The sequence below is a fragment of the Puma concolor genome, chromosome B2, assembly GCF_028749965.1.
Source record: "Puma concolor isolate L17-30 chromosome B2, mPumCon1.1.hap2, whole genome shotgun sequence".
Classification (NCBI taxonomy): Eukaryota; Metazoa; Chordata; class Mammalia; order Carnivora; family Felidae; genus Puma; species Puma concolor.
Window position 1 is genome coordinate 134282140 of NC_141671.1, and position 24678 is coordinate 134306817.

Sequence of the window (24678 nt, forward strand, 5' to 3'; positions counted from 1 at the left end):
AATACAAAATAGCACATATACATAGAATTTTCCTAAACTTAACATAAAAATGTTAGTGCTTCATAATTTTTCTAATTAATTTCATACTTAATATTACCTACTAAGATGATGCTTTTTTCCACTTCAAATCCCTTTTTGCTGTCTCTCAATTGATTGAGGTTTCATACTAACCAGAGATTTTATGGATTTTGAGAGCTGCAGACCACCAGGAGAAATTTCCTCACAATTCAAAATGTCATTCCCAAATTTCTAGAATCTCTGTGCCAGTAGGCACCACATATGGGTTGGTTTCATAACCTGAACTCCCCGAGTTACTCCCTTACTCTATTTTCTTATATTTTCCTTCAGCTTTATTATCTGGTCAAGGTGGACGGAAGTCTACAAACCAAATCTAGGTGACTTTGGCACCTGATTAGATTCAACTAATCTATTCACTGTTTGACTCTGTTATGAATTTCCTGGCATATTTATTCAATCTGCCAGAGCCAAAAACAAAGATAAGTGAATGACATTTTATCGTACAAGAAAGAAATGTCCCTTGTCCAGCTTTGCTGTGCAGTCAGAGTTCTCAGGTCAATATGAGTGCAAGCCCTTTTTCGGCGAGCCCTTGAGAGCGACTGCGATCACAAGTGCCTTTCCCTGGAACACTACCTCTGTAGCAACATCCCAGAGTTGCCCATTCTTGGCTCCTGGCCAAGTGGAAGCCGCTCAGAGCCTCACAACAAATATGTCTGTGCTACCCTCTAGCGTCAGCTTCAGGTAAATCAGAGATGCTTAGCTTGTGAATTAAGAACTTTCACTAAACATTCGCAAAGAAAAAAAGAAGTTTAGGAAGACTGTATACATGAAATTTAATTTTATCGTTGACAAACACTTAAAGTAAAATATATGTGCTATAACAATGTCTTTTTATTGTGCCTATAAACTTCGAGGTATGACAATGGCGATTCAAGGTCTTATCAGTAATTACTTGAAAGGAAATCCTGTACCCTTGAGTAGCTAGTAAGAGTGCCACAGTTATAAACTGAAGTGCTCAAGACTCACAATTTCTTACTCTGAGCCCTATTTCACTGATACATTACTCTGATGCTGAGCTAAATCAAGTCTAAATGTAAAATTCCTTTGTTCTGATCATCAACATTTAAAGATGACCACCATAGTTTTAAAATAGTGCGTTGACTGATAGAGATACTTCTTGTACAGAAAGCAAGTCAAGGTTTTTAATATGAAATAAAAATTTGTTATTGGATGCAAATTGATGAGATGATGAAATGAACAAAATCAGAAATTTCTCTTGACTAAACTGCTGTTATTTAATATACAATGCAATGGCATTAAGCCATGAAAGAGAAGGGAATCTTACCATTTATGACAACATCCAACATGGATGGACCTTGAGGGCATTATGCTAAGTGAAATAAGGCAGTCAGAGAAAGATGAATACCGTATGATCTCACTTACATGTGGAATCTAAAAATTCAAAAACAAAAACAAACACCTAAGATACAGAGAACAGATTGGTGGTTGCCGGAGATAAGGGGTGGCTGACATGGGTAAGTGGGGGGGGGGGGTCAAAATGTACAAAGTTCCAGTTATAAAATAAATAAGTCATGAGATGTAATGTATAACATGATGACTATAGTTAACAATATGTATTGCATATTTGAAAGCTGCTAAGAGAGTAAATCTTAAGAGTTCTCATTACAAGAAAAAAATGATAACTATGTATGGTGATGGTTGTTAACTAGACATATGATCATTTTACAATACATATTAATGTAAAATCATCATGTCGTACACCTGAAACTAATATAATGTTATACAGCAATTATGCCTCAATAAAAAATGCAGTTATAACTTTAAGCAAGACATTAAGGTAACAGAGGTTGTTTTTTATCTTTTATTAGTCATTTTGTACAATATTTTATCAAGAAAGGGGTACCTCCAGGATCTGGTTTATCTTCCCTTACTGAAAATGATGAAACCATCACCTTTAGCCAGCCAGACTTAATTCAGTTGACAGGAACGGTATCTCAGGTAACTATGTTACTCTTATTATTGGCCCAATTCTTAATTATAAATGTTTTTTTCTTAAATTGTGAAATATGTTATACACCAAACAATGTATAACATGCATCTGAACAGAATAAAGAATACCACGAAAATAAGCTTTTTACATGTCTATCATCTAGATTAGAAAATGCCATATTCATAGCAGTCCCCTGCGTGTCTCTTCCAGGTTGCATCTCCTCTCTGCCATTCAGAGTTTGTCATTAACCAACCTCATACTCTTCTAATTTTTCCAATTATGTACACGTTTATAAACAATATAACCTTAGTTTAATTGCTATATAATTTTATCTGAATGGATTCATATTAATTCTTCTGGGACTCCTTTCACTTAACATCAATTCTGAGATTTGTCTCTTGCTGCGTGTCACAGTTCATTCAATTCATTTCACTGGTTGAAGGTATTTAATGGATAACCAACCTACTGTTTTTTTTTTTTTTTTATCTTTCACATTGTTGATGGTTATATTCACTGCTTCATGTTTCTTTTTTTTTAATTTTTAAGTGTTTTTATTTATTTTTGAGACAGAGAGACAGAGCATGAGCAGGGGAGGGTCAGAGAGAGAGGGAGACACAGAATCTGAAACAGGCTCCAGGCTCTGAGCTGTCAGCACAGGGCCCAACGTGGGGCTCGAACTCACAGACCGCGAGATCATGACCTGAGCTGAAGTCGGACGCTCAACCGACTGAGCCACCCAGGTGCCCCGCTTCATGTTTCTTACTATTGTAAGCAGTAATACCATGACTATTCTTTGCTGTCCCTGTATGCATGTGTAAGAGTTTCCTTAGTTCCAGGGTTTGTAATCTTTTATGGACAATGGGTCCCTTTGCCAATTTTTTTAAAAATTTAACACACAATGACAACAACTAATCTGTGTCTGCGTATTAGTTGACTATTGATGATAGGGAATAGCGGAAAGCAAAACAGCTGTGTGTGTTAGCACTGTGAGGACACACAACTTTGCTGTCTGGGGGTGGAATGACTGCTAAGTATAGTTGCCTGCTAAGTATAGTATGATTGGGCAGCTACAGGTCATGAGAGTATCCATAGAGAGTAAGATGTAGCCACTTGAAACCTGACAATGGGCCTCATAACCGTGTAATTTCAGAGTACTGATCAACACATGTGACATTTTAGGATATTTGCCATTCTTTTTTTTTTTTTTTTTTTTTTGATATTTGCAATTCTAATGATACGTAGGGTACTGTGATTTCTTTTGTGTGTAAAGTCACAATTATTGTTAACAACATTGTGGCTACTCACCTGCATTGATAAATTGATAATGGAGGAAAATGCTGAACTTGGGTTAAAGATGAATTTTTTCAACCATCCTTGTTCACGGATTCCTGAAATCTTAACAATGAGTCCCAAAGGACACTAGGCTAGGAATCCCTGCTCCAGGATGTGAATCTGGCAGTATAATTGTTGGGTCATAGGGCATTTACCCATTTAACATCACAACAAAATGCCCAACAATTTTCCAATACAGGTGTATCAATATCCACTTCTGTCAGCTCTGGATAAGAATTTTCTTCACACCACATCCTGGCCAACACTTACAGTGTCTGATATTTCAACTTCTGCCAGTGTGGTGGGTGTAAAAAGGTAGTTGTTGTTTAAAAGGTAATATATTAACATGTTAAAAAATAAAAATATAAGGCATACATTAAGAAGTCTTGTTTCCATTCATGTACTTCTCCATTTTCACTGCTCTGCCCTCTGTAGGACACTTTCGGTGTTTCTTTGTGCAAATGCAAAGAAACACACAATAATCCATCACCTCCCCTTTTTCTGTTCAAAATTTAACAAACAAAAGAGTTTTAACTGAATATGTACAGGTGAAAATTTCATATCTATACCTAAAGAGTGTCTTTATTCTTAAAATTGCATAATATTTCATTATGTGAATGAATCACAGTTCATTTCTACCAACCTCTACAGATGGCATAAGATAACTTGTGGGGCAGGCCATTGCATACAGGTAAACAATTTTTTTTAGTATTAGTTGAAAAGCAGACTAACAAATGAGAAATCTCATAAAGAGAATGAATAGATTTTTCACACTTTTAAAGTTTTTCTTTAAGTTTTAATCTATTCCATGCAGTATTTTTAAAAAGTCAAAAAGTACCCAAAACATAAAAATAGCCAACCTGTTTTACTCCTCCTCATTCCTTAGTCTTTCTCTCCAGAGTCAATCACTTTTATTTTATTTGTGTTTTCTTCTGGTGTTTATCTCTACATTTCTTTTTTAAAACTAGTTTTATTTCTTTCTTTCTTGTTTTCTTTCTTTCTTTCTTTCTTTCTTTATTATTTTTTGAGAGACAGAGAGAGAGAGAGAGACAGAGAGAGAGAGCATGCATCAGGGGAGGGCCAGAGGGAGAGGGAGGGATACAATCTTAAGCAGACTGCATGCTCAGTGCAGAGCTCTATCCCACAACTTAGAGATCATGACCTGAGCCAAAATCGAATTGGCCTCTCAGTGGACTGAGCCACCCAGATGCTCCTGTATCTCTACATTTCTAAATAGTAGGCCTTACGAAGGCAAAGATGATGATTTTATAATACACTGTTTTTCTTTCAGCACTAGTGAAAATTCCTAGCACATGGCAGACACCATTATGTGTTTATTGAATGATGGGATTTTGTTATTTCTTTATCTATCGAGTTAGATATTATCCCTTGTTGTGGAAGATAAGGATACAGTACTGTCTTCACTCACCATCACACACCTCTGCTTTCTTCTCTCTTCCAGGTTTTTTTTTTTTTTTTAATTTCAGAAGTCTTTATTGAATTGATATTATAGTTATTTAAGGATTATTACTATGGAAGCAAATACAAAAACATTTCTTACATAGATTTTTGTACAAGCTAATTATGGTGTTTTTTCATTTGGTTACTTTTTTTTGTTTTCAAGTTTGTGTGTTTGTTTAGGGAGAGAGAGAATGAGTGTGCAGGAGCAGGGGAGTGACAGAGAGAGAGGGACAGAGAGAGAGAATCCCAACCAGCCTCTACACTGTCAGCATGGAGCCTGATGTGGGCCTGAGCCCATGAACCATAAGATTACGTCCTGAACCAAGTCAAGAGTCAGACACTTAACCGACTGAGCACCCCATCATTTGGTTACTTTTCTATGACACATTAGTAAACCTTCCCAAATAATGAATGGAAGAAAGAAAAGAAAGAAAGGAAGGAGGGAAGGAAGGAAGAAAAGAAAGAAAGAAAGAAAGAAAGAAAGAAAGAAAGAAAGAAAGAAAGAAAGAAAGAAAAGAAAAGAAAAGAAAGGAAGGGAGAAAGCAAGGAGAGAGGAAGAAAGGAAGGAAAAGAAAATCCCTCTGAAGACTATTTGGCACACAAACACATTAGGTTTTCTTTAAGTGCCAGTTATGTTCCTGGAGACACCTCCCCACCCCAGAATCCTTTGCTTTCTTCCTACAGTTCAAATGAATGGAACCTTACACCCGTCATCTTGAGACTTCCTTTTGTCTCTATGTGATGGATTTCTTGTTTTCTGGAAACTATGTTTCTAGGTTAAAACCTAATTTTGGTGAATTGCATTTTCCAAAACTTCTGGGAAAAGATTTATGAGAATTGGAAATTATGAGAATTGATGTGCTTGCAGTTATCTATAATCCACCCTCCACCTGATTTATATTTTGGTGGGATATAGATTTTAGTTTAGAAATCATCCCTTTAGAATTTTGAAGTTCTTCCTTAATCCCTTGTATTCTACCTTTAAGCATTGGTTTTCTTTTTCTTTTTCTTTTTAACTTAACCGAATGTCCCCTCCCCCCGCCCACACACACAAAGAAGAATAGTTAACTATGTTAACTATGTGTGAGGGGATGAATTTGTAAATTATGTTGATCTTAGTAGCATTCTAAAATGTATTTACAGAAATATAAACATTGCCCTTGAGAATACACATGACATTGGGATTCTTGATCATTTGTATGTGACTCTCTGCCATCTCAAAGACCATCTTTTCATTCTTGGAATAATTAAACTTTGCAGTGATTGGCCTTGGTATGAGTCTTTTTCATGAACTGTGCTGGGTACTCCATGAACCCATTCAACCTGGATAATTTCTCCTAATAGTGTTTCCTGGAGGATTTATTCAGTCTGGATGATTTTTCTTAATACTGTTTCTTGGAGAGTTCCTTCTTCTCAACACAATGTTAAGTACATTCACATTGCTGCGCAACCGATCTTCAGATCTTACTTCACATTACAAAACTAAAACTCTATACCCATTAAACAGTTTCTCATTCCCCCTTCTCTCGGTCCCTTAGAACCACCATCGTACTTTGTCTCTATGAATTTGACTACTCTAGGTGCCTTATATAAGGGGGGATCATACAGTATTTATATGCTTGTGACTGGCTTATGTCATTTAGTATAATGTTCCCACAATCCTTCCCATGTTGTAGCATGTGTCATTCATATGTGTGTGTGTATATATATGTAATAGTATATAATATGATGGAATAGTATATATACATATATATGTATATCACATTGTTTATTCATTAAGCCAACAATGGACACTGGGTGCATGATGCTAATATGACCATAGGTATACAAATATCTCCTTGAGACACTGCTTTCAATTCTGTTGGGTTTTTACCCAAACGAGGACTTGTTGAGTCACATATTAAATCAACTTTTATTTTTCAGGAGCTGCAATACTGTTTTTCATTTTATATTCTCACTAGGAGTGCACAAGACTTCCAGTTTCCTCACGTCCTCACCAACACCCATACCTGTTTATTTATTTATTTTTTATAACAGTAACTATCATAATGGGTATGAGGTTGAATCTCATTATACTTTTGATTTGCATTTCCCTAATGATTAGTGACGTTGAGTATCTTTTCATGTGCTTGTTGGTCATTTGTTTATCTTATTTGGGTAAATATCTACTTAAGTCCCTTGCCCATTTTTAAATTAATTCATTTGTTTTCTGTTGTTCTTTACAAAAGTTCTCTATATATTCTTGATGCTACCCTTTTCTCGGATGCATCATTTGCAGAATTTTTCTCCCATTCTGTAGGTTGCACTGTATCGATTATGTCCTTTGATGGACAGAATTTTTTTTTTTAATTTTTTTTTTCAACGTTTATTTATTTTTGGGACAGAGAGAGACAAAGCATGAATGGGGGAGGGGCAGAGAGAGAGGGAGACACTGAATCGGGAAACAGGCTCCAGGCTCTGAGCCATCAGCCCAGAGCCCGACGCGGGGCTCGAACTCACGGACCGCGAGATCGTGACCCGGCTGAAGTCGGACGCTTAACCGACTGCGCCACCCAGGCGCCCCCAGAATTTTTTTATTTTGATGTAGTATGTATTTTTACATTTGTTATTGTTGTGTACTATCACAACCAAGAAATCACTGCAAAATCCAATGTCATGAAGCTTTCCCCCTAGGTCTTCTTCTAAAAGATTTATAGCTTTAATCTCTTTGTCTTTTGTGTCTTTTGTGACTTTGTCATCCAAAACTTCTGTTGAATTTATTCTACTTTCTTATTTTCAGTTTCTAAGAGCTCTCATTCTTGATTGTATTATTTAAAAATTTTTTAAACATTTATTTATTTTTGAGAGACAGAGCACAAGTGGGGAGGGGCAGAGAGACAGAAGGAGACAGAATCCGAAGCAGGCTCCAGGCTCTGAGCCTGACGTGGGGCTCGAACTCACAAACCGTGAGATCATGACCTGAGCTGAAGTTGGAAGCTCAACCAACTGAGCCACCCAGGCTCCCCTCTTGATTGTATTTTTTGAGACATTTCTTATTTGATAGATGGATATTCTCTTATCTGTCTAATATTACCAATTTCAAAAATATATCCTATATAGTTGTTTCTGTTTTCTCTTAATCTTTCCACCCACACCCTTTAGTTTCTTTCTTTGATATAAGACTCCTTCCTTAATTGTCTGGTGATACTCTGCTGCATATACGTGTCTAAAGAATTTATGACATTAAAGAGCTGCTGATTGGAAGTGGCTTTACAGAATGGCTAGAGCTTGTCGGCTGGTAGGGTAATTAATTTAGGATAATTGGGGGTAAGTGAGGTTCATTTGGGACTGGGATTAGCTCCAGATGTAGATCTTGGGGTTTTCCCCTGGCTCTGGTCAGTTTCTCCACTTTAGACTCCTCTAATCTCCCTCCTGGGGTGGACTGGGTCAAAGGCGTTGGTATACACTGATCCATAAGTGTTATTGAACCAAGCAGCACAGAGGAGCTGAGAGTTCAAAGTTCAGCATGTGGACTTTCACTCAATTCCTCTCCTCTTTGTATAGTAGCTTCTCCTGTTTCCCAAGGTACCTGTGAACCCAGATCCGGAGATTTCTCATTTAATTTTTCCACATGAAGCCATTTCCAGAGTTCTGTTGAGGCAGAAGAAAGCTAGATGCTAATGTTGAAAGGATTTAGGGCAAAGTGGGGATTTGTTCTGTTCCTTATATAGACATTTAACCCTTTCCTGTGTTTTGATATGAGCCCATATCTCATTCTCTCTGTCTCAGATGCCTGCTAATTGTTTCAGGGGCCCTAAGGCATGGATGGACTTGCTTCTTGGATAAGGATAAGGATAAGGATAAGGATAAGGGTAAGGATAAGGATAAGAATAAGGATAAGGATAAGGATAAGGGTAAGGATAAGGATAAAGATAAGAATAAGGATAAAGATAAGGATAAGGATAAAGATAAGAATAAGGATAAGGAAGGATAAGGATAAGGATAAGGATAAGGATATTATTGTTTTAATTTAACTTTTATTATAAGATTCCATTATTTAAGAAACTCACATATTCTTTGTTTTAATGTCACAAACTTAAACCCTCAGCCAATTATTTAATTAAATTCACATCTTTGAATTCTAAGGTTGAAAACAAAGTTTCTGCTTTGCCATGCTTTAGTAACTATTGCAGAAATCTGTTTCTTTAATATTTAAAGACAGTATTAACTCTTTTAAAGGCATTGGTGCTTTAGATAACTGACATGTTTTGTTGAATTTAAAAATGGTTTCTTAATGTGTCCCTTTCAATTCACAGGGAAACATTACTTCACAAGTCATACCTGGAAAAGGTAAATTCATAAACTTCTCATGACTTTGAAAAACATCAAAGCACAAAACAGCTCCTAACTTCCCCTTTTCCTGGCTCTCAGCAGCCTGTCTCCAGTGTCTCCTCTGATGCGTTGAGTCTAATCTACTCCGGGCTAGAAAACCCTGATAATCTCACTGGTTAAATTCACACTTAAAGTCAAAATAAAAGATGATCTGATTAAGGGCCCACGAGCACAGTTCATGTGTTCTAACGCAGGCATGTGATGATCAAAGTGCTGAAACCGTTGCCGATTCCTCAGTTCCTAAATGAAGACTTGGCCAATCCTCACATCCAAAAAAGCATTATGTGGCACGTGCATATGTAACATTTTGAGTCAAGAAGTCTATAAGAACTTTGTGACATTACTTGATAGACATAAAACAAGATATAGAAATGACAGACTGTGAGGTGCCATTAAATGGCTCACTGAAGCACGTTTATTGCAATGGCTTTCTCAGGTTGTCCTTTCTTCTGTTGCGTGAGCGATACTTATAGGAACATGTCTGCCTATAGTAGATTTTAAATACACTAGCTAATTTTAAACAAACTAGCTAATAACTGTATAATCTGTGAAACTGTTATAACTTTATAATCTGTGAAAAATGTACATACGACTTTATGAAAGTGATTCCAAAAGTTCTTAACACTCTGCTATGTGTATGAGTTAGGATTAGATTCCCGAGTGTATGAAAATGTGTCTCTGCATGAACATCCCCAAATCTGAGGCTTGCTGTAAATGATTGTCTCAGGAAATGGATTTTTTTCTTTCAAAAATAGACTTCAATATGCAAACTCCCTCTATAACTTTCCATACCTCAATAGTTTAATATTTAACAACATAGGTGCAATTGACATGTTTGTCTTCTGCTATGCACAGAAGAGCTAACAGAAGTTGGATTAAATGACGCAGCTCATCAAGGTGAAGGACTTAGTTTGGAAAGAGATTTAGTCAGCCAGACGACAGCAACACAGGAAAAATCACAGGAGGACCTCCCAACAATAAATAATAGCGTTTCTAAAGAAATATGGTTAGATTTTGAAGACTTCTGTGTATGCTTTCAGTAAGTATGAACTTTTTGTGTGTATTAAATGTGGTGGATATATAAGCCATTAATTTTTAGCTATCATTTAAAGGGATTAAACCAATATTACTCTGGCATTGATATAATAGCAAGAGAAACTGTTAGAAAGAAAGATCGATGAGTTGACTATCCACATAGATCAATAGCCGAAACTCAGGCCAGTTTCAGGCCATCCTCAGAGACTTACTTACTGATTAAGATGAAGACTGTTTATTCACTAAGAGAGATCATTTGTGTCCCTTTAAGACAACTAATTCAATACAGTTGTTATGCTTTTTTTCCCAGCTTTATTGACGTATAATTGGTAAATAAAATTTTAAGAGATTTAAAATGTACATGGTGATGAATTGATATAAATACACATTGTGAAAGACTCTTCCCATTGAGTTAACGCATCCAACACCTCACACATTTACCAATTTGGGGGGACAGGGTGGGAACATTGAAGTTCTACTCTCTTAGCAAATTTCAGTAACACAATCCAGTATTATCAAGTTTAGTCACCCTATGGGATGCCTGCGTGGCTCAGTCGGTTAAGCATCTGACCTGGTTTTGGCTCAGGTCATGATCTCACAGTTTGTGAAATTGAGCCCAGTATCGGGCTCTGTGCAGGCAGTATAGAGCCTGCTTGGGATTCTCTCTCTCCCCTTCTCCGTGTCCCTTCCCCACTTGCGCTGTCTCTGTCTCTCTCAAAATAAAGAAATAGAAGCTTAAGTTTTTTTTTTTTTTTTTTTTAAGTTTAGTCACCATGTTATACATTAGATCCTTGGACCTTATTCATCTTATAAATGAATGTTTGTATCCATTTACCAACCTCTTCCTATTTTCTACACTCACCCCTGTAATTATTTGATCCTACGATCCTAACGTGTTGTACTAGTCTGTTGCATATGATGGCATTAACCTGTTATAAATAATGTTTTCCAGGAATATATATATTTTTCACAAACCAAGTTCATATTGCCTTAACTTTCAAAAAACAGAATTCAAGGTAAATATATTATTATCTCCTTTCCTTCTCATATGTAAGTTTGTGATTAAATCATGCTAGTGAGAAACACCTTCAAATCTATCAAGCATTTCTAAAATTATGATTATATTAACAAAATCAATTCTTAGAGTCTTTTCCTAATCTCTTATCCAGACAATAAACAAAATTCTGCTACTCATACCTCCAAGTATGAGTCATCTGATTATGTTCAGTCCTGAGCTGTGTTATTATGTGAATTCACATTAAAAGTGCTTGATTTGTGAATAAATGAATCACAAATAAATTCGCTATATTTGATTTAAATTGTTTATTGAAATACATGCTATTCCTACAACAAAAGCACATTTTTACTATCATTTCTGCTGTTTTTGCCCATGGTCTTCCCTCTACCTCGAGTTCATTCTCCATCTTTATTGCCTTCATCAGGCTAATGCTAGAAGTCTTTCAGAGCAGCGTGAATGTCCTTGACCCTGTGAGACCTCCTTCCCTGGCCACAGAGTCTAAGTCAAGTACCCTGACTGCATGCACTCTGTGTAACCTATGCTTACCCTTCTCCATCCCAACTGCCTGATTGTTTTTCTCTGTGGCCCTCCACCTACCTACCCATTTGATGTCAACATCTTAAGGAGAAAGACTCTGTCCTTTTGTTTACTATTATAATATTGGTCCTAGCATGAGGTAGGAACTCAACCAAAAAAATTATTGAATGAATTAATTAACAAATCTCACATGGAGTGGAATTTTGGGAAAAACTATGAAGCATATTCTGGGAAACTAAATTTAACTGAAACTCTTATGTTGCTTGTATGGGGCCGTTCAAGCCCCCTGCAATAATGCCACATCTCCAGGAGCGGTACACACAGTTGGGGGAAGAAAGAAGTCTTGGAGATGGCTTCTCTCATTGCATTTGTACTAGATGAGAATGCCAGCAGAGAAAACCTTTTTTAGCATTTTTCAGGAGGTGCTTTGCAGCTGGTTGTCTGCTCTGAAAGCAAGAATCAAGTCTGTGGTGGTGCCTGTGGGGGAAGGTCATGGGAGAACTGGTCAGCCTAGCTCTGGAGTTTATCTATAAAAATACCCAGAGGAATGCTTTGACTTTGTGAAAATAACATAACTGCTAATTGGGAATAAGTGGCCCCAGAGATGTGAGAATAACATACAGTTTACAGGCACTTCGCTGTGTCTCCATATTCACTGTCGGCAATAATAAAATAAAAGTCATTGATAGGTGCCTACTCTGTTGCTGGCCCTGAACTAGGTTTTTTATTGCATTAGCTCCCCATAGCAAACCCTATGAAAGGACTATTATTATCATCATTTTTCAGGTAAGGAAACTGAGGCAGGTTAAGGCTGAGTAAATTGCCCAAGACCACCGCACTGGTAAGTGGCACAAGCATCATGAGAATAAGGTTTGCCTGATGTGAAGCCTGGGACTTTGTCACGAGTACGCCTCTCTCGCGAAGTACACCGGGTTGGTAGCCTGGAGCCAGACTGCCTGGTTTCGAATCCAGGTTTCATTGGAGTGAGACCCTGACTAAGTTAAGTCCACTTTGCCTCAGTTTTCTTTCCTCTAAAATGATTGCAGTAAGAGCCCATTATCCTAGCATTGGGAAAATAATTGAGAGGATGTATGTAAAACACTTAGAAGAGTGCCTACTAAAGGCAAGTGTAAGCAATGTTGCTGTCACTCTTGTCACTAAAGGCACTTTGGTTACGAGTTTTTGTTATACACCACCCTCCTAGGACACATGTGTATCTGTGCAGTAAAATGGCCAACTGGTTTTACAAACTGGTGGTAAATATAGATTTTTTTCTCCCTTCCCAAGTCCCAGCTGGGCAAAATAAGATGATAGCAGTTCCTACGAGTCCCTTTAGTCCCCCGATTTGTTTTTTACATCAATGATATGAAAAAACAACAGCTTTTTCTTGGAAGGCATTGGAATTCAAACTTAACAGTCATTAGGATGGCATGGGAGGACGGATTGGTTGTGGGCTCAGGCCAGGCATTCCTGATTTTAGTGGCCATAGGTGATTTTAGTGGCTGAGCCTGAGGCCTCTCCCAGCACATTCCATGGATGTCCCATCAGTGCTCAGTGTGTAGGTGGGATAGGTGCTCCCAAGGTGCCCGGTGCTGACACCAGTGCAGAGTTCCTCTGGGTGGCCTCCATGCCCATCCTGTCCCCAAATTCGCAGGCCCTCAAAAATGACAGCAAATGAGCTCTTTGCAGGAACTCTTCCTCTGGCACGCACACTGGGCTGGCAAATCCAAGCTTCTTTCATGATTTTGGATAGTGAATATTTGAAACAACTGTCTTTATCGCCAACATGTTGCAGCTAAAAGGAAACAAACAAAATAGATGTCAAATGCTTACTATTGAAAGATACTGAGGGAAACATCTTTTAAAACCTAGTTACACTGTATCAAGCATTTCCAGAAATGCTTGTCATCCGATTAAGTAACAAGCCTGCAGTTTCTACAGTATCACTAGAGATTTTTCTTTCATATTTTAATTGTTTTTATATTGTAAAATACTATGAAAGCTTTTAATGTATAATAACATTAAGTTAATTTAACACACTTACCATATACCATCAATCAAAATTATGTGGAAGCACCAAGAATTTGAGAGGCAATAAAAGTGCTACAGTCTCAAAGACCAACCTTGGAGTTGGTAAACAGATAGACTTACTTTTGAATTTCAGCTTTGAACTTGCAAGCTCTGTGACGTTTGGAAAGTTACTTACTCTCTTTGTGTTTCAGTTTCTTCATCCATGATTATGGATATTAATAGTGCCCCTATAGGATGGATTGAGATCATGTGCATGTAACCCTTCCGTGGCTGTCCTTTAAGGGAAGTTCTGGTTTTACTCAGTACTCTCTTGCATCGTCAAAGCGAAAATCCAGTCTGGTTCATTAGTGTGCATTGGCTATATTTCTAGAGATCTTGTAAACAAAAGGAAGAAAGGGTTTATATCACATGCCATCCTATAAAATAACCTTGATACATCCCCATTAGACATTTCCATTCTTTGCCACAGTTACTTTGTGTCCTGTCTATTTATCAGAGATCTGTATTTTCTGAGTATTGCCCAGCCTCAAGCCCAGTCTCCTCCATTTGTTATTTCTGAAACAAGCATATCCCTTTTCTTCACTCGTGGAGAAGAGCTTTGACTCTCTCTGATAGGGAGCCAAACTCACACAGGTCCTATAGACCCAGCTTCTATAGACTATTGCCAGCATTTACTCAGTGTGATTTTCTTCCTATCATTAAAGCTGTAAAGTACTTACTGTGGTGTCTAGAGCACAGTAGGTTCTCTATAAATGTTAGGTAGAATTATTAGAAGTGTGAAATATGGCATTAGTTGACTAATATTAAATTCAATGATTTGTCTGATTTCTCGCAGTTCTCAGATGAATGCGTGTCCTACTATCTGTTTGTGGATAGTCTGAAACCCATTGAACTGCTGGTTTGCTTTTCTGCACTGGTACGATGGGGAGAATCTGGAGGTAAGAGGGCTTTAAGAAAGTTATAGTCTTAAATCCCAGCTCACTTTCATTCAGTCCAGGGGAAATACAAGATTTGGGGGCTCTGGATGAAGGAAACTATTTCCTCTCCAGAGTCTGCAAGAGAGTCACCCTCACACCGCCTCCTAGGATGGTCTTCCTCCTCAGACGTCATGGGTTATGCTCACTCTTACCACCTGCTCCTCTCCTTGTTGCGGTCACATGTTCACCTCTTCAGCATGACTAGCCACTCTGTTTTTCTTTCCACCTTTGCATGTCACCATTCTTGGGTCTTTCAAGATCTATTGAAAAACATGCACTCTTCCTTTGATTTGACAATTCTGAAGATCTTTTCCTCCATCCCACCCTGGCCTTTGTTTTCATGATTACACTTTAGAACTTACCTGCCAGTAACTATATCATCTCAAGCATCCCCATTTCAAGCTCTGACTACACACCCTGACTCTCCAGTCCACTTTCTCTAGAACCCTTGCTTCTACAATCCTTTGACTCCACTGGGACTGCCAGCCGTTGACCCTCCCACTTTTCCCTATTCATCTGTCTCCTCGTGTCCTTATTTCTCTCATCCCCCAGTTTCCATGGCCTGTTGTTGTAATTGTAGCCTTGGACATACCTCAGCGTGATTGCTCATCTTAACCCCTCAACTTACTGTCTTGGCAAAATCCCAATACTGGTTGAATTCAGCCAATGAGCTCCGTATCTTACGTGTGGTGCATCAGAGCACTGATGAATGTGCACCGATTGGATGTGACTGGAGAAAAAATAACCCTATCAGCTAGCCCCACTTTCAACTGAGGACCACAGATTTCAAAATGGCCCCCTAAACACTGCCAACGCTTCCCTGGTTCATGCATTCCTCACTCTCCTCCTCCTGGACGACTATCTCAAACCTTCAGATCTTGTAACAGCTGCTCTCATCCTTGTGTATTTTCAGCTGATGACCTTGCTGCTATTTTCACTGGAGAGAGAGAAAAAATCAAGAATGACCCACTTCATCTTTCCCATAATGAGTTCTCCCCAGTTCTAGTCACCTTCCCTCCTGCTCATGGATGGACTGTCCTTGCTTCTGTCTGAAGCCAGCTCTTTGCACATGTGCATATATGCACAAAACATCATTCTTCAATTCTTTGTCCTGTTTGTTAAAGCTAAATCTGTTTATTTCAAAACAGATTAAGAAACAGCATCCCCCCCCCCCATCAATCTCATTACCTATGAGGTTTTTAAAAATATTTATTTATTTACTTTTGAGAGAAAGAGAGAGAGAGCAGAGGAGGGGCAGAGAGAGGGGGAAGGAGAAAATCCCAAGCAGGCCCCACACGGGGCTCAATCTCACAAACTGTGAGATCATGACCTGAGCATAAATCAAGAGTTGGACGCTTAACCAACTGAGCCACCCAGGTGCCCCAACTATGGTTTGTTTTTAATCGTGCCTATAGTTTTATTTTCAAGATAAATTTGGCTAAGCAGATCACACTTTCCATTTTAAGGAAAATATGCATAATTGAAAGTTTTCCTGATTTTGATGAATAAAATTCAAAATACTACCTCCTATCTCAAATGAATAAATGTTTTTACTGGATTACCAAGATCAATCCTACTAATTCTATGTAATCCATGAAAAGCTATGGCTTTTATAGAAAAATAAAAGCCTAAACAGCAAAATCAAAGCATCTCTAATTCAAATTTATAATACCTGACACTATGGAGGTTCAATAAAAATTTGCTGAATGCTGGATATTAAATGTCCTGCCAACTTTGATGGCAGGCCTATGATTTTCTACCCAGGTATACCCAGCGGTTAGAACAGGGTCTAGTGTGTATCAGTGGGCAATAAATACTTGTTGAATATTTCCAAACTTTATTGGTATAAGCTTAGTATATCTATTAAGTAAGAGCTCCTAAGCTACACCATGTCCTAAAACATTGAAATTCTATGTGTGTAGAGGTGTTTCAAGTCATGTTGTGCTCTTATATCCTCAGTTTGAGTATTATTGGGAAATAGGGTAAAAATATAGGGTAATATAAGTTCTGGAGATGTAATATACAGTAGGGTGACTATAGGTAATGATACTATATTATATATTTGAAAGTTGCTAAGAGAGAATCTTAAAGGTTCTCATTACAAGAAAAAAAAACTGTAATTGTGTGGGGTAATGGATGTTAACTAAATTTTCATGGTAACCATTTCACAATATATACATGTATCAAATCATTATGCTGTACATCTAAAACTAATACAATGTTGTGTGTCAAGTTTGTTTCAATTAATTAAATTAAATTAAATTAAATTAAATTAAATTAAATTTTTTAATTTAAGAAGTGTTTTGGCCTTGGCTACCCATGAAGAATGGCTGATATTCTTTATTCATTTTCAGAGGAACACTGAATGCTAAAATTAAATTTTTGTTACTGATTTGCTATTTCTACACACAATTAAAGCTAAGAATCCAAAGTAAAAACATAAGCAATAGGATATTTAGACTTCGCTTGGCCCCTATCTTAGGAGAGCCTCTTAATTTCCCAGATATGTTTCCCCCACCCTTTAAAATTGTACCTAGAGGGATATTGTGATTTCTGCCACAGATAATAAGGTAATCAAAGTGATGGGGATGATTCTGAGGAGGGAAATGGGACAGAGAGGAAAACCTGAATCCCACTTCATATTATTTCCAGTAATTATCTCCCCAGAGTAATTTCTTTGGGTTTTATGAATATTTTCAGAACACCTCTAATTCCTGATATTGTTAGTATCATTACTAGGGTCGTGAAGTGAAGGCCAGCTATACTCTCACAGTCAAATTTTCATATTTTTCCCTTCCCTAGCTTTAACAAAAGACAGCCCCCACGTAGGGCCTGGACTGCTTACAGCGGAATCCCTTTCCTGGAAATCTCTGAAGCCACGAGATCTTGTTTTGAAGATTCATACGTATGCCACCAAGGCTGCGGTGGTCCGGCTGCCTGTTGGGTATGTAGTAACTTCATTTTTCCCACAGAAGAACTTTTTGAAGCCTTGTAAGCTACTGGCTACCTGATAATTAAACAATATGGGATATAGGATATGGTTTCTGAAAGTGATTCGTATGAAACAGATCTATCATTATGATTCTTGCGAAAAATAACTCCACGAGCAAATATATATTAAAGAAATGCTGTTCACTGAATCTCCATTTGGAAGACCCATAATTGTCACAGATTAACAATTTCTTTAGTAAAGAATAGGGTTTAAATCAGCATTTCTTAAAATCAATGCATCAAACAATCCTTTTTATTTTCTTCAGAATCTTACATGCCTTGGCAAGAACCATGATTTTATTTAAAAACAGACTTTTGGGGCGCCTGGGTGGCGCAGTCGGTTAAGCGTCCGACTTCAGCCAGGTCACGATCTCGCGGTCCGGTCCGTGAGTTCGAGCCCCACGTCGGGCTCTGGGCTGATGGCTCAGAGCCTGGAGCCTGTTTCCGATTCTGTGTCTCCCTCTCTCTCTGCCCCTCCCCTGTTCATGCTTTGTCTCTCTCTGTCCCAAAAATAAAAATAAAACATTGAAAAAAAAATTAAAAAAAAACAGACTTTTTTCCCTACCAGTCTATAGTTTTACCTTGTGTTTAATATTACCTATAGCTTTATTTTTAATTAAAATAAATTTGGCTCGGCAGATTATATTTTCCATTTTAAATAAAATATGCATAATCAAAAAGTTTTCTTGATTTTGATGAATAAAATTCAAAATATTGCCTCATATTTCAGACGAAATGAATATTTGTACTGTATTTCCTAAGATCAATCATGTTAATTCTATGTGATCAATGAAAAGTGATGGCCCTTATGAAAAAAAGCAAAGCCTAAACAGCAAAATCAAATGCTAAAATAATGTATGGCAAGCATCCAATCTTCCCAGGAAATAATAAATTTTAAAACTTCAATATTTCTCACATCTTACCCTGAAAACCCTGGCATAGAGAGGTTCTCCCAAAAGTCATTACTCTGAGTGCTAATCCATTAAGACAACCAAGAACAGGAAATTAATAAAGAACCTCCTTATATATATCTGGGTGCTTCCCTGCAGGGCCTAACCTATCAACATGTATGTTTTGAACACGCTCTAAGTGCTCGACAATGGGGGGAATGAGTGTCCCTGCTCTCAGTGACACCGCAACCCTGGTAGGAAAGACACAAACAACACACATAAAATTATGCATCTGTGGGAAAGTGACTATGAAATCAACAAAGCCCTATACCACTGTGAATTATTCTTGTTAGTGAAAAATCAGGAGTCACTTGCACTGGGACTGCAGCGTATGGGAGATTCCTCCAGTGTGTGCAAGTTCCTCATTTAGCGTAACTATGTTTTATGTGACTAATGAAACATAGATTCCATGATCTCTGATGATTCTTTCAGAGTGAATATCCAAAAGTCTTTATCCCACCAGAGTTAAAGAATTCTACTCTCAGTAATGTGTGACTTCATTTGAGCACAAGCTGTCATCAAACAACCAGCAGAGTCCAGGACTACAACGGGAACCCCTGGGTCCTCATATATTGTCTATTCTCTTTAGGAGACATATGCTTCTCTTCACCGCATACTCCCCCGTGGGGCATTCCATACACATCTGCAGCATGGTGACTTTTGTCACTGGGGACGAAGATGTCGTGCTACCCAACTTTGAGCCGGTAAACTTTAAGCAGTTGTGATTTTTTTGGTGCCTTATTTTCAAAGATTTTGAGCTAAATCATAGGCCTATTTTTTGTAATTCAACTTACCCATGTTTTACCTTTTAAAACTGTTAAGTATATTCTGCAAGAAATTCTCTAAAATGACACGTACAATAAATAGCCTACACTCTGCAGGAATGCAAAATAATTTTAGTTTTTCTCCGACAACTGCATTCACTTCTGCTCTGTGGAATCCCCTTTCACCTCTGTTAACATCTCAGGTAGATCCCGTAGCATACTGGTCCTTCGGAATGTATAGAGGATCAGTACAGTCCTTTCCATTACAGCTTGAAATTCTGGTATCATTGACTCTTTTACCCCTTCCTCAGCCTAAGAGATTTGGAGCATTTGTCTCTGGGATTCAGGGTAAGAGGATCCATGGAAAGTCCTGTCACTCTTGTTCATCTCCTCTTTTCTTGGCCTCTTCTTAGTTTCTCTTACACCGCTGTTCTGACGGTGTCTGAAAGAAGAAACGAGGTAAATGCAACCGGCCACTCCCCTGAGGTCCTGTCTCAGTTTTAGATGTCCTCTAAAAGGCATCCCATTTAGATATGTGGGCCTCTGCTTTGGGGGGACCAATTTGCATGGGGCATTCTCACTGCATAATTCAGTTTTACACCCTCCCCCCATCCCATCTCCATGTAGCACAGCCTCTTATTAGGGAGGCGAGATCCTCTCAGCCAGTCGATAACTCTCTTGGCCAAGGTAGCATCAAGATGATTCAGAAGCAGCTCTTTTGTGCTAATGTTGCTGTGGCCCAGACAGGTTCAGTCACGGATTCTTGCCTCTCTAGGCAGAGATTTTGCAGGATTCCCCTGACGGCCTCCTCTCTGCTGTGCTGTCTCTCTCCAGTCCTCTCCCTCCTGTGCAGTAGAAGAAAGATCAGCAAGCCCACCTTATAAGTACATGTCTCTTATTCCCTTAATTATGTTTATCCTGCTTTTTAAAATTATTTTTTTCATCTTTGTTTTCTTTTCTTAAAAAAACAATTCTGCTTTAGGTAGTATGGATTATCCAGTCTGGTTTTTTTTTTTTTTTTTTTTTTTTTTTTTCTTTAGGTGACTGAACTTCGTAGGTGTCTACTTATTTTGATCTGTGAAGTCATCTTTCCCTGGGGTTATAAATTCCTCCATCTTGTAAAACCTACCGGGGCTTAAAGTCAGGCCCTATTATTCTTCAGTTTGAATGAGGAAGCAAGAAGCGATAGACCAGTCCAAGAGCAGAAAGATTCAAGCTGCTCAGAGCCGTATGTGATCACTCCCAGTGCTGCCTCTTGACCAGACAACTTTCCTGGTCCTGGCTTCACCTGAGGGGGAAATACCATTGAGAAGAGGCTTTCTGGAGGCTTTGGGAGGTTGGGGAGAAGGTAGTAGGATAGTAAATGCGTTAAGGGGGCGAGTCGGTTGTGTCTGTCTTCATCAGTTCGCCCCAAGCAGCGAATTGGTACTGTCCAGGTATAGCTGCGGGGCCATTCCTCAAAACTTCTGCAGGGAACCAAGGGGCATGATGGCAGCATGGTGCTCCCTAGGAAAGGGGGCAAAAGTAGACCTCACAAGTTTTTGTTCCCACTTCACCCCCTCCGTGCTGTCTCAAAGCACCCTCTACTCTGGGCAGCTCCTCCCCTACCCACCAACTACCCACCACATACCAATCAAGATAATCTGCAAACGCCTTAGGTTTCTCTTTCTCTCTCTCTCTCTACCCCCCATTCCCCACTCTTTGGTTTTGACCTACAGTTTTGCAATTTGACATCCAATTCCTTTTTTTTTTTTTCTTCACAAGCTTTATTGAGGCAAAACAGTCCAGCAAAATTGTAAGTTATATAAACTCTACATGCTGGTGATTTTGTATACATAAATATTGTGAAAGGATCCCCATCATCTAGTTAATTAACACAACCATCACCTCACCTCACGTACTTATCTTTTTTTTTTTTTTGTGACAACATTCAAGTTCTATTAACAAATATCAATTCTGCAATATAGTGCTATCAACTGTAGTCACTATGTTTTACATTTAGATAGATCTTCAGTCCTTGTTCATATTATAGTTGAAGGTGTGTACCCTTTTGCTAATCTCTCCCAGTTTACCCCCTTATCTTTTTAATCTTCATCACTATCTCCCTGAACTCTTCTCTGCCCATTGGTTCTCCAATCCCACACAATTTTGTCGAACTAATTCCTAGACACCCTTCAGAACTAAATATGGGTATTAATACCATGGAGAAATGTCCCCTGGCTCCCAATGTGAGGTAGGTGTTATTCCTATGTGTTCCCACTACAGCAGGAATCATATCCCTTGTTTTATATCTTTGAGATCACAGCCCCTAGCAAAATGCCTTGAGCAAGTAAGCCCTTCACAACTAACTGTTTAATCAACCATAGAGAAGAGGTTTAATATATTAACAGAAACTAAATTTTTGTAAGCTTAATTACACTTAAGTAAAAAAACAAAAACAAAACAAAACAAAAAAGTGAGGCTGGCTGCTTTGCTTTCCTTTCACAGGAGAGCTACCGATTCACAGAGCAGTCTCTAACAATTTTGAAAGCTGTTGGAAATGTGATTGCTAGTTTCAAAGATAAGGCTAAACTTCCTGTGGCTCTGAAGGATTTACAAACAGCTCACTACCCTATTCCCCTCCACAATAAAGAACTAACAGCACAACACTTCAGGGTAAGTATGTTCAAGTTATGATGTTCCTAGAAGGATACTTTCTGTTTGAAAAAGATATATCTTATATGAGGTGATCCTCCAAATTTAGCCTTTAAAAAGATTTACATGTATTTCAAAGAGGAAGAGAGAGAACTTGCAAGTTTTTTAAAGTGGTGTCTAAGAAAAAGGGAGGGAAAGAGTCTCTTCCTTTATTTTCCATAGAGAGAATTAAGCCTGCTTTTGTTATTTGTATTTGCTCTTATGGTACCTTGTATTCTATCTGGGCAACTCTACTTGGGACACAACACTCCCAATGGAGAACTGCTCACCTGGGGCATGGGTAACCTACAAGACATACCTGCTGTGATTTACTCTTGAACCAGTATGATTGCCTCCCTTCAGTGAACTCTGTCATCCACTCTTGAAGGCGATGGCTCTAAATGGCTTAAAGTGGTATCCACCAGCTCTAAAAATAAGCCAATGATTAAATCATCATATGACAAGAAACCTATGGTCCCCACTGCTACAGTCAGCCCTAAGGCTGTGGTTGGTATGCAACATCTCTCTCCTCTACCACTCATTCTATATTTCCCAATATTCCAGCCAAAGCCTCAGCTGTTCTAGTTGCCTGGTAGGTAACCTAGACCTTCAATCCTGGTGGGCACAGGACCTTGATTGCCTTACTCTTTTCAGGCTGTGACTAATCATTCACTGTGGAAGCACCAAGATGTATCACGATGGGGATGCCTGGGTGGCTCAGTCAGTTAAAGCAGCCAACTTCGGCCCAGGTCATGATCTGGCAGTTTGTGAGTTCGAGCCCCAGGTCAGGTTCTGTGCTGACAGCTCAGAGCCTGGAGCCTGCTTCAGATTCTGTGTCTCCCTCTCTCTCTGCCCCTCCCCAGCTTGCACTCCATCTCTCAAAAATGAGTACACATTAAAAAATTTAAAAAAAAAGTATCAAGACAAATTCAGACATAATTCTTCCTGTCCTCATTATGCAGCAGAAACCCTAGTACTTCATGACAATCAGGGTAAATTCTTCCTCCACCCCATTATATTAATTCCTTTTCCCCTATTTGTATATCAGGATGAGGAGCACAAAGCAAGAAAGCGTGTATCATAATTTAGGTTTATTGCAAATCATACCATGTTCCCTGATGGAAACATTCCCTGCCATCCATCCCTAGGAATTAAGTTCTCCAATTTAGCAAACTACCTGTTGGGACAGAGAACATTAATAATTGCAAATGGGCCACTGGAAATAATGGTGAGAGAGGCCAATCCTACTTCCAATTTTGAATCCCAGGCCTGCATATGTTAGCTTTTACAGATATAGCACTATGTTAGTCTTTGGTCCTGCTCATCTATACCGTGCCCTGGAGGATACTGTGTCAGTTCTGCAAGGTATCATCTCCAGGCTGGCTTCTTAGCTGAGGCTTTTATATGCCATTCCACTTTACCAGGAATCTTATCCACTCTTCCTATGGTATATATTAGGGCATTGAGTCCCAGACATTTCTCAGTTATTAACTCTTCTCTGTAAAATGTGACCCTTGGTCCAAGGGGATGTTAGGCTGGATCCAATGCTTGTAAATCAGATTTTCTGTAATTTCCCTTGGTTAATGGTGCTGACAGAGGCACCAAGGAAAGACAAAGCAAACTCATCATTGAAGTAGGTGTCAATTCTAGTAAGGACAATCACTACCCTTGACAGAAGCCCACTGGAATAAACTTGCCACCAAGTGGCTGACTGGAATCCCCAGAGGATGATATCACATTAAAGTTTTTGCTACCAGCAGGTTAGACAGCTAAGCGTGGGTGAAAAAGAGCTCAAACTATTGGCACCATTCATAGTTCCTGTCCCTGCCATCAATATTACTCATTCATGAGCCTGTTGTTGCTAGGTCAGATCTGATATGTAAGGAAACTTTGTGCATGCATCATTTACACATCTTGATAATGAAACATTTTTATATTTTAAAAAACGTTTCTTTTTTTTTCTTTTTAATGTTTATTTATTTTTGAGAGAGAGAGACAGAGCATGAGTGGAGGAGGGGCAGAGAGAGAGGGAGACACAGAATCCGAAGCAGGCTCCAGGCTCTGAGCTGTCAGCACAGAGCCTGACATGGGGCTTGAACTCATGAACCATGAGATCGTGATATTACATAGTTAATGTGACATTGTTTTCAAAGAGCCATGTCCCATAAATCAATAGATTCCAAATTTGTCTACCATAAACAATTCCAGATAGATCAGGTGCAGCATTCTGTAAGTGTCCCATAGATAAGGACTCTCTCACTAGAAAATAATATCCGTGTATTACTTGAGAGGTCTTTCATTAGCATGTTGATGACAGAAATGGGCCAGGTCATCTGTATTTCCATGGGATACTCACATCTCCTACAGTTCCTTCTCTTTCTTTAGATCCCTATCAAAGTTTATGGCCTTCTAAGCCCTCAGTACATGCAATGGGATAATATTCCCCAAAGCAGAATGTTCTAGCACCAACTCCAGAGAGGACCATCAAGTACTGGCCTCTTTCTTCGTT

General features: G+C 38.6%; 1 protein-coding gene across 5 annotated transcripts in view; it reads left to right on the top strand.

Annotated features, from left to right (window-relative positions):
- Positions 1-24678, top strand: part of ADGB (androglobin) — a 164621-nt gene that overhangs the window by 82447 nt on the left and 57496 nt on the right. For all 5 annotated transcript variants that reach the window (XM_086708075.1, XM_086708077.1, XM_086708076.1 and 2 more), the window contains 8 exons: positions 1908-2037; positions 9118-9151; positions 10049-10232; positions 11181-11244; positions 14650-14752; positions 17594-17735; positions 19322-19436; positions 21984-22151. In XM_086708075.1, the coding sequence (XP_086564201.1) occupies positions 1908-2037; positions 9118-9151; positions 10049-10232; positions 11181-11244; positions 14650-14752; positions 17594-17735; positions 19322-19436; positions 21984-22151 (940 nt within the window). The remainder of the gene's footprint in view (positions 1-1907; positions 2038-9117; positions 9152-10048; positions 10233-11180; positions 11245-14649; positions 14753-17593; positions 17736-19321; positions 19437-21983; positions 22152-24678) is intronic.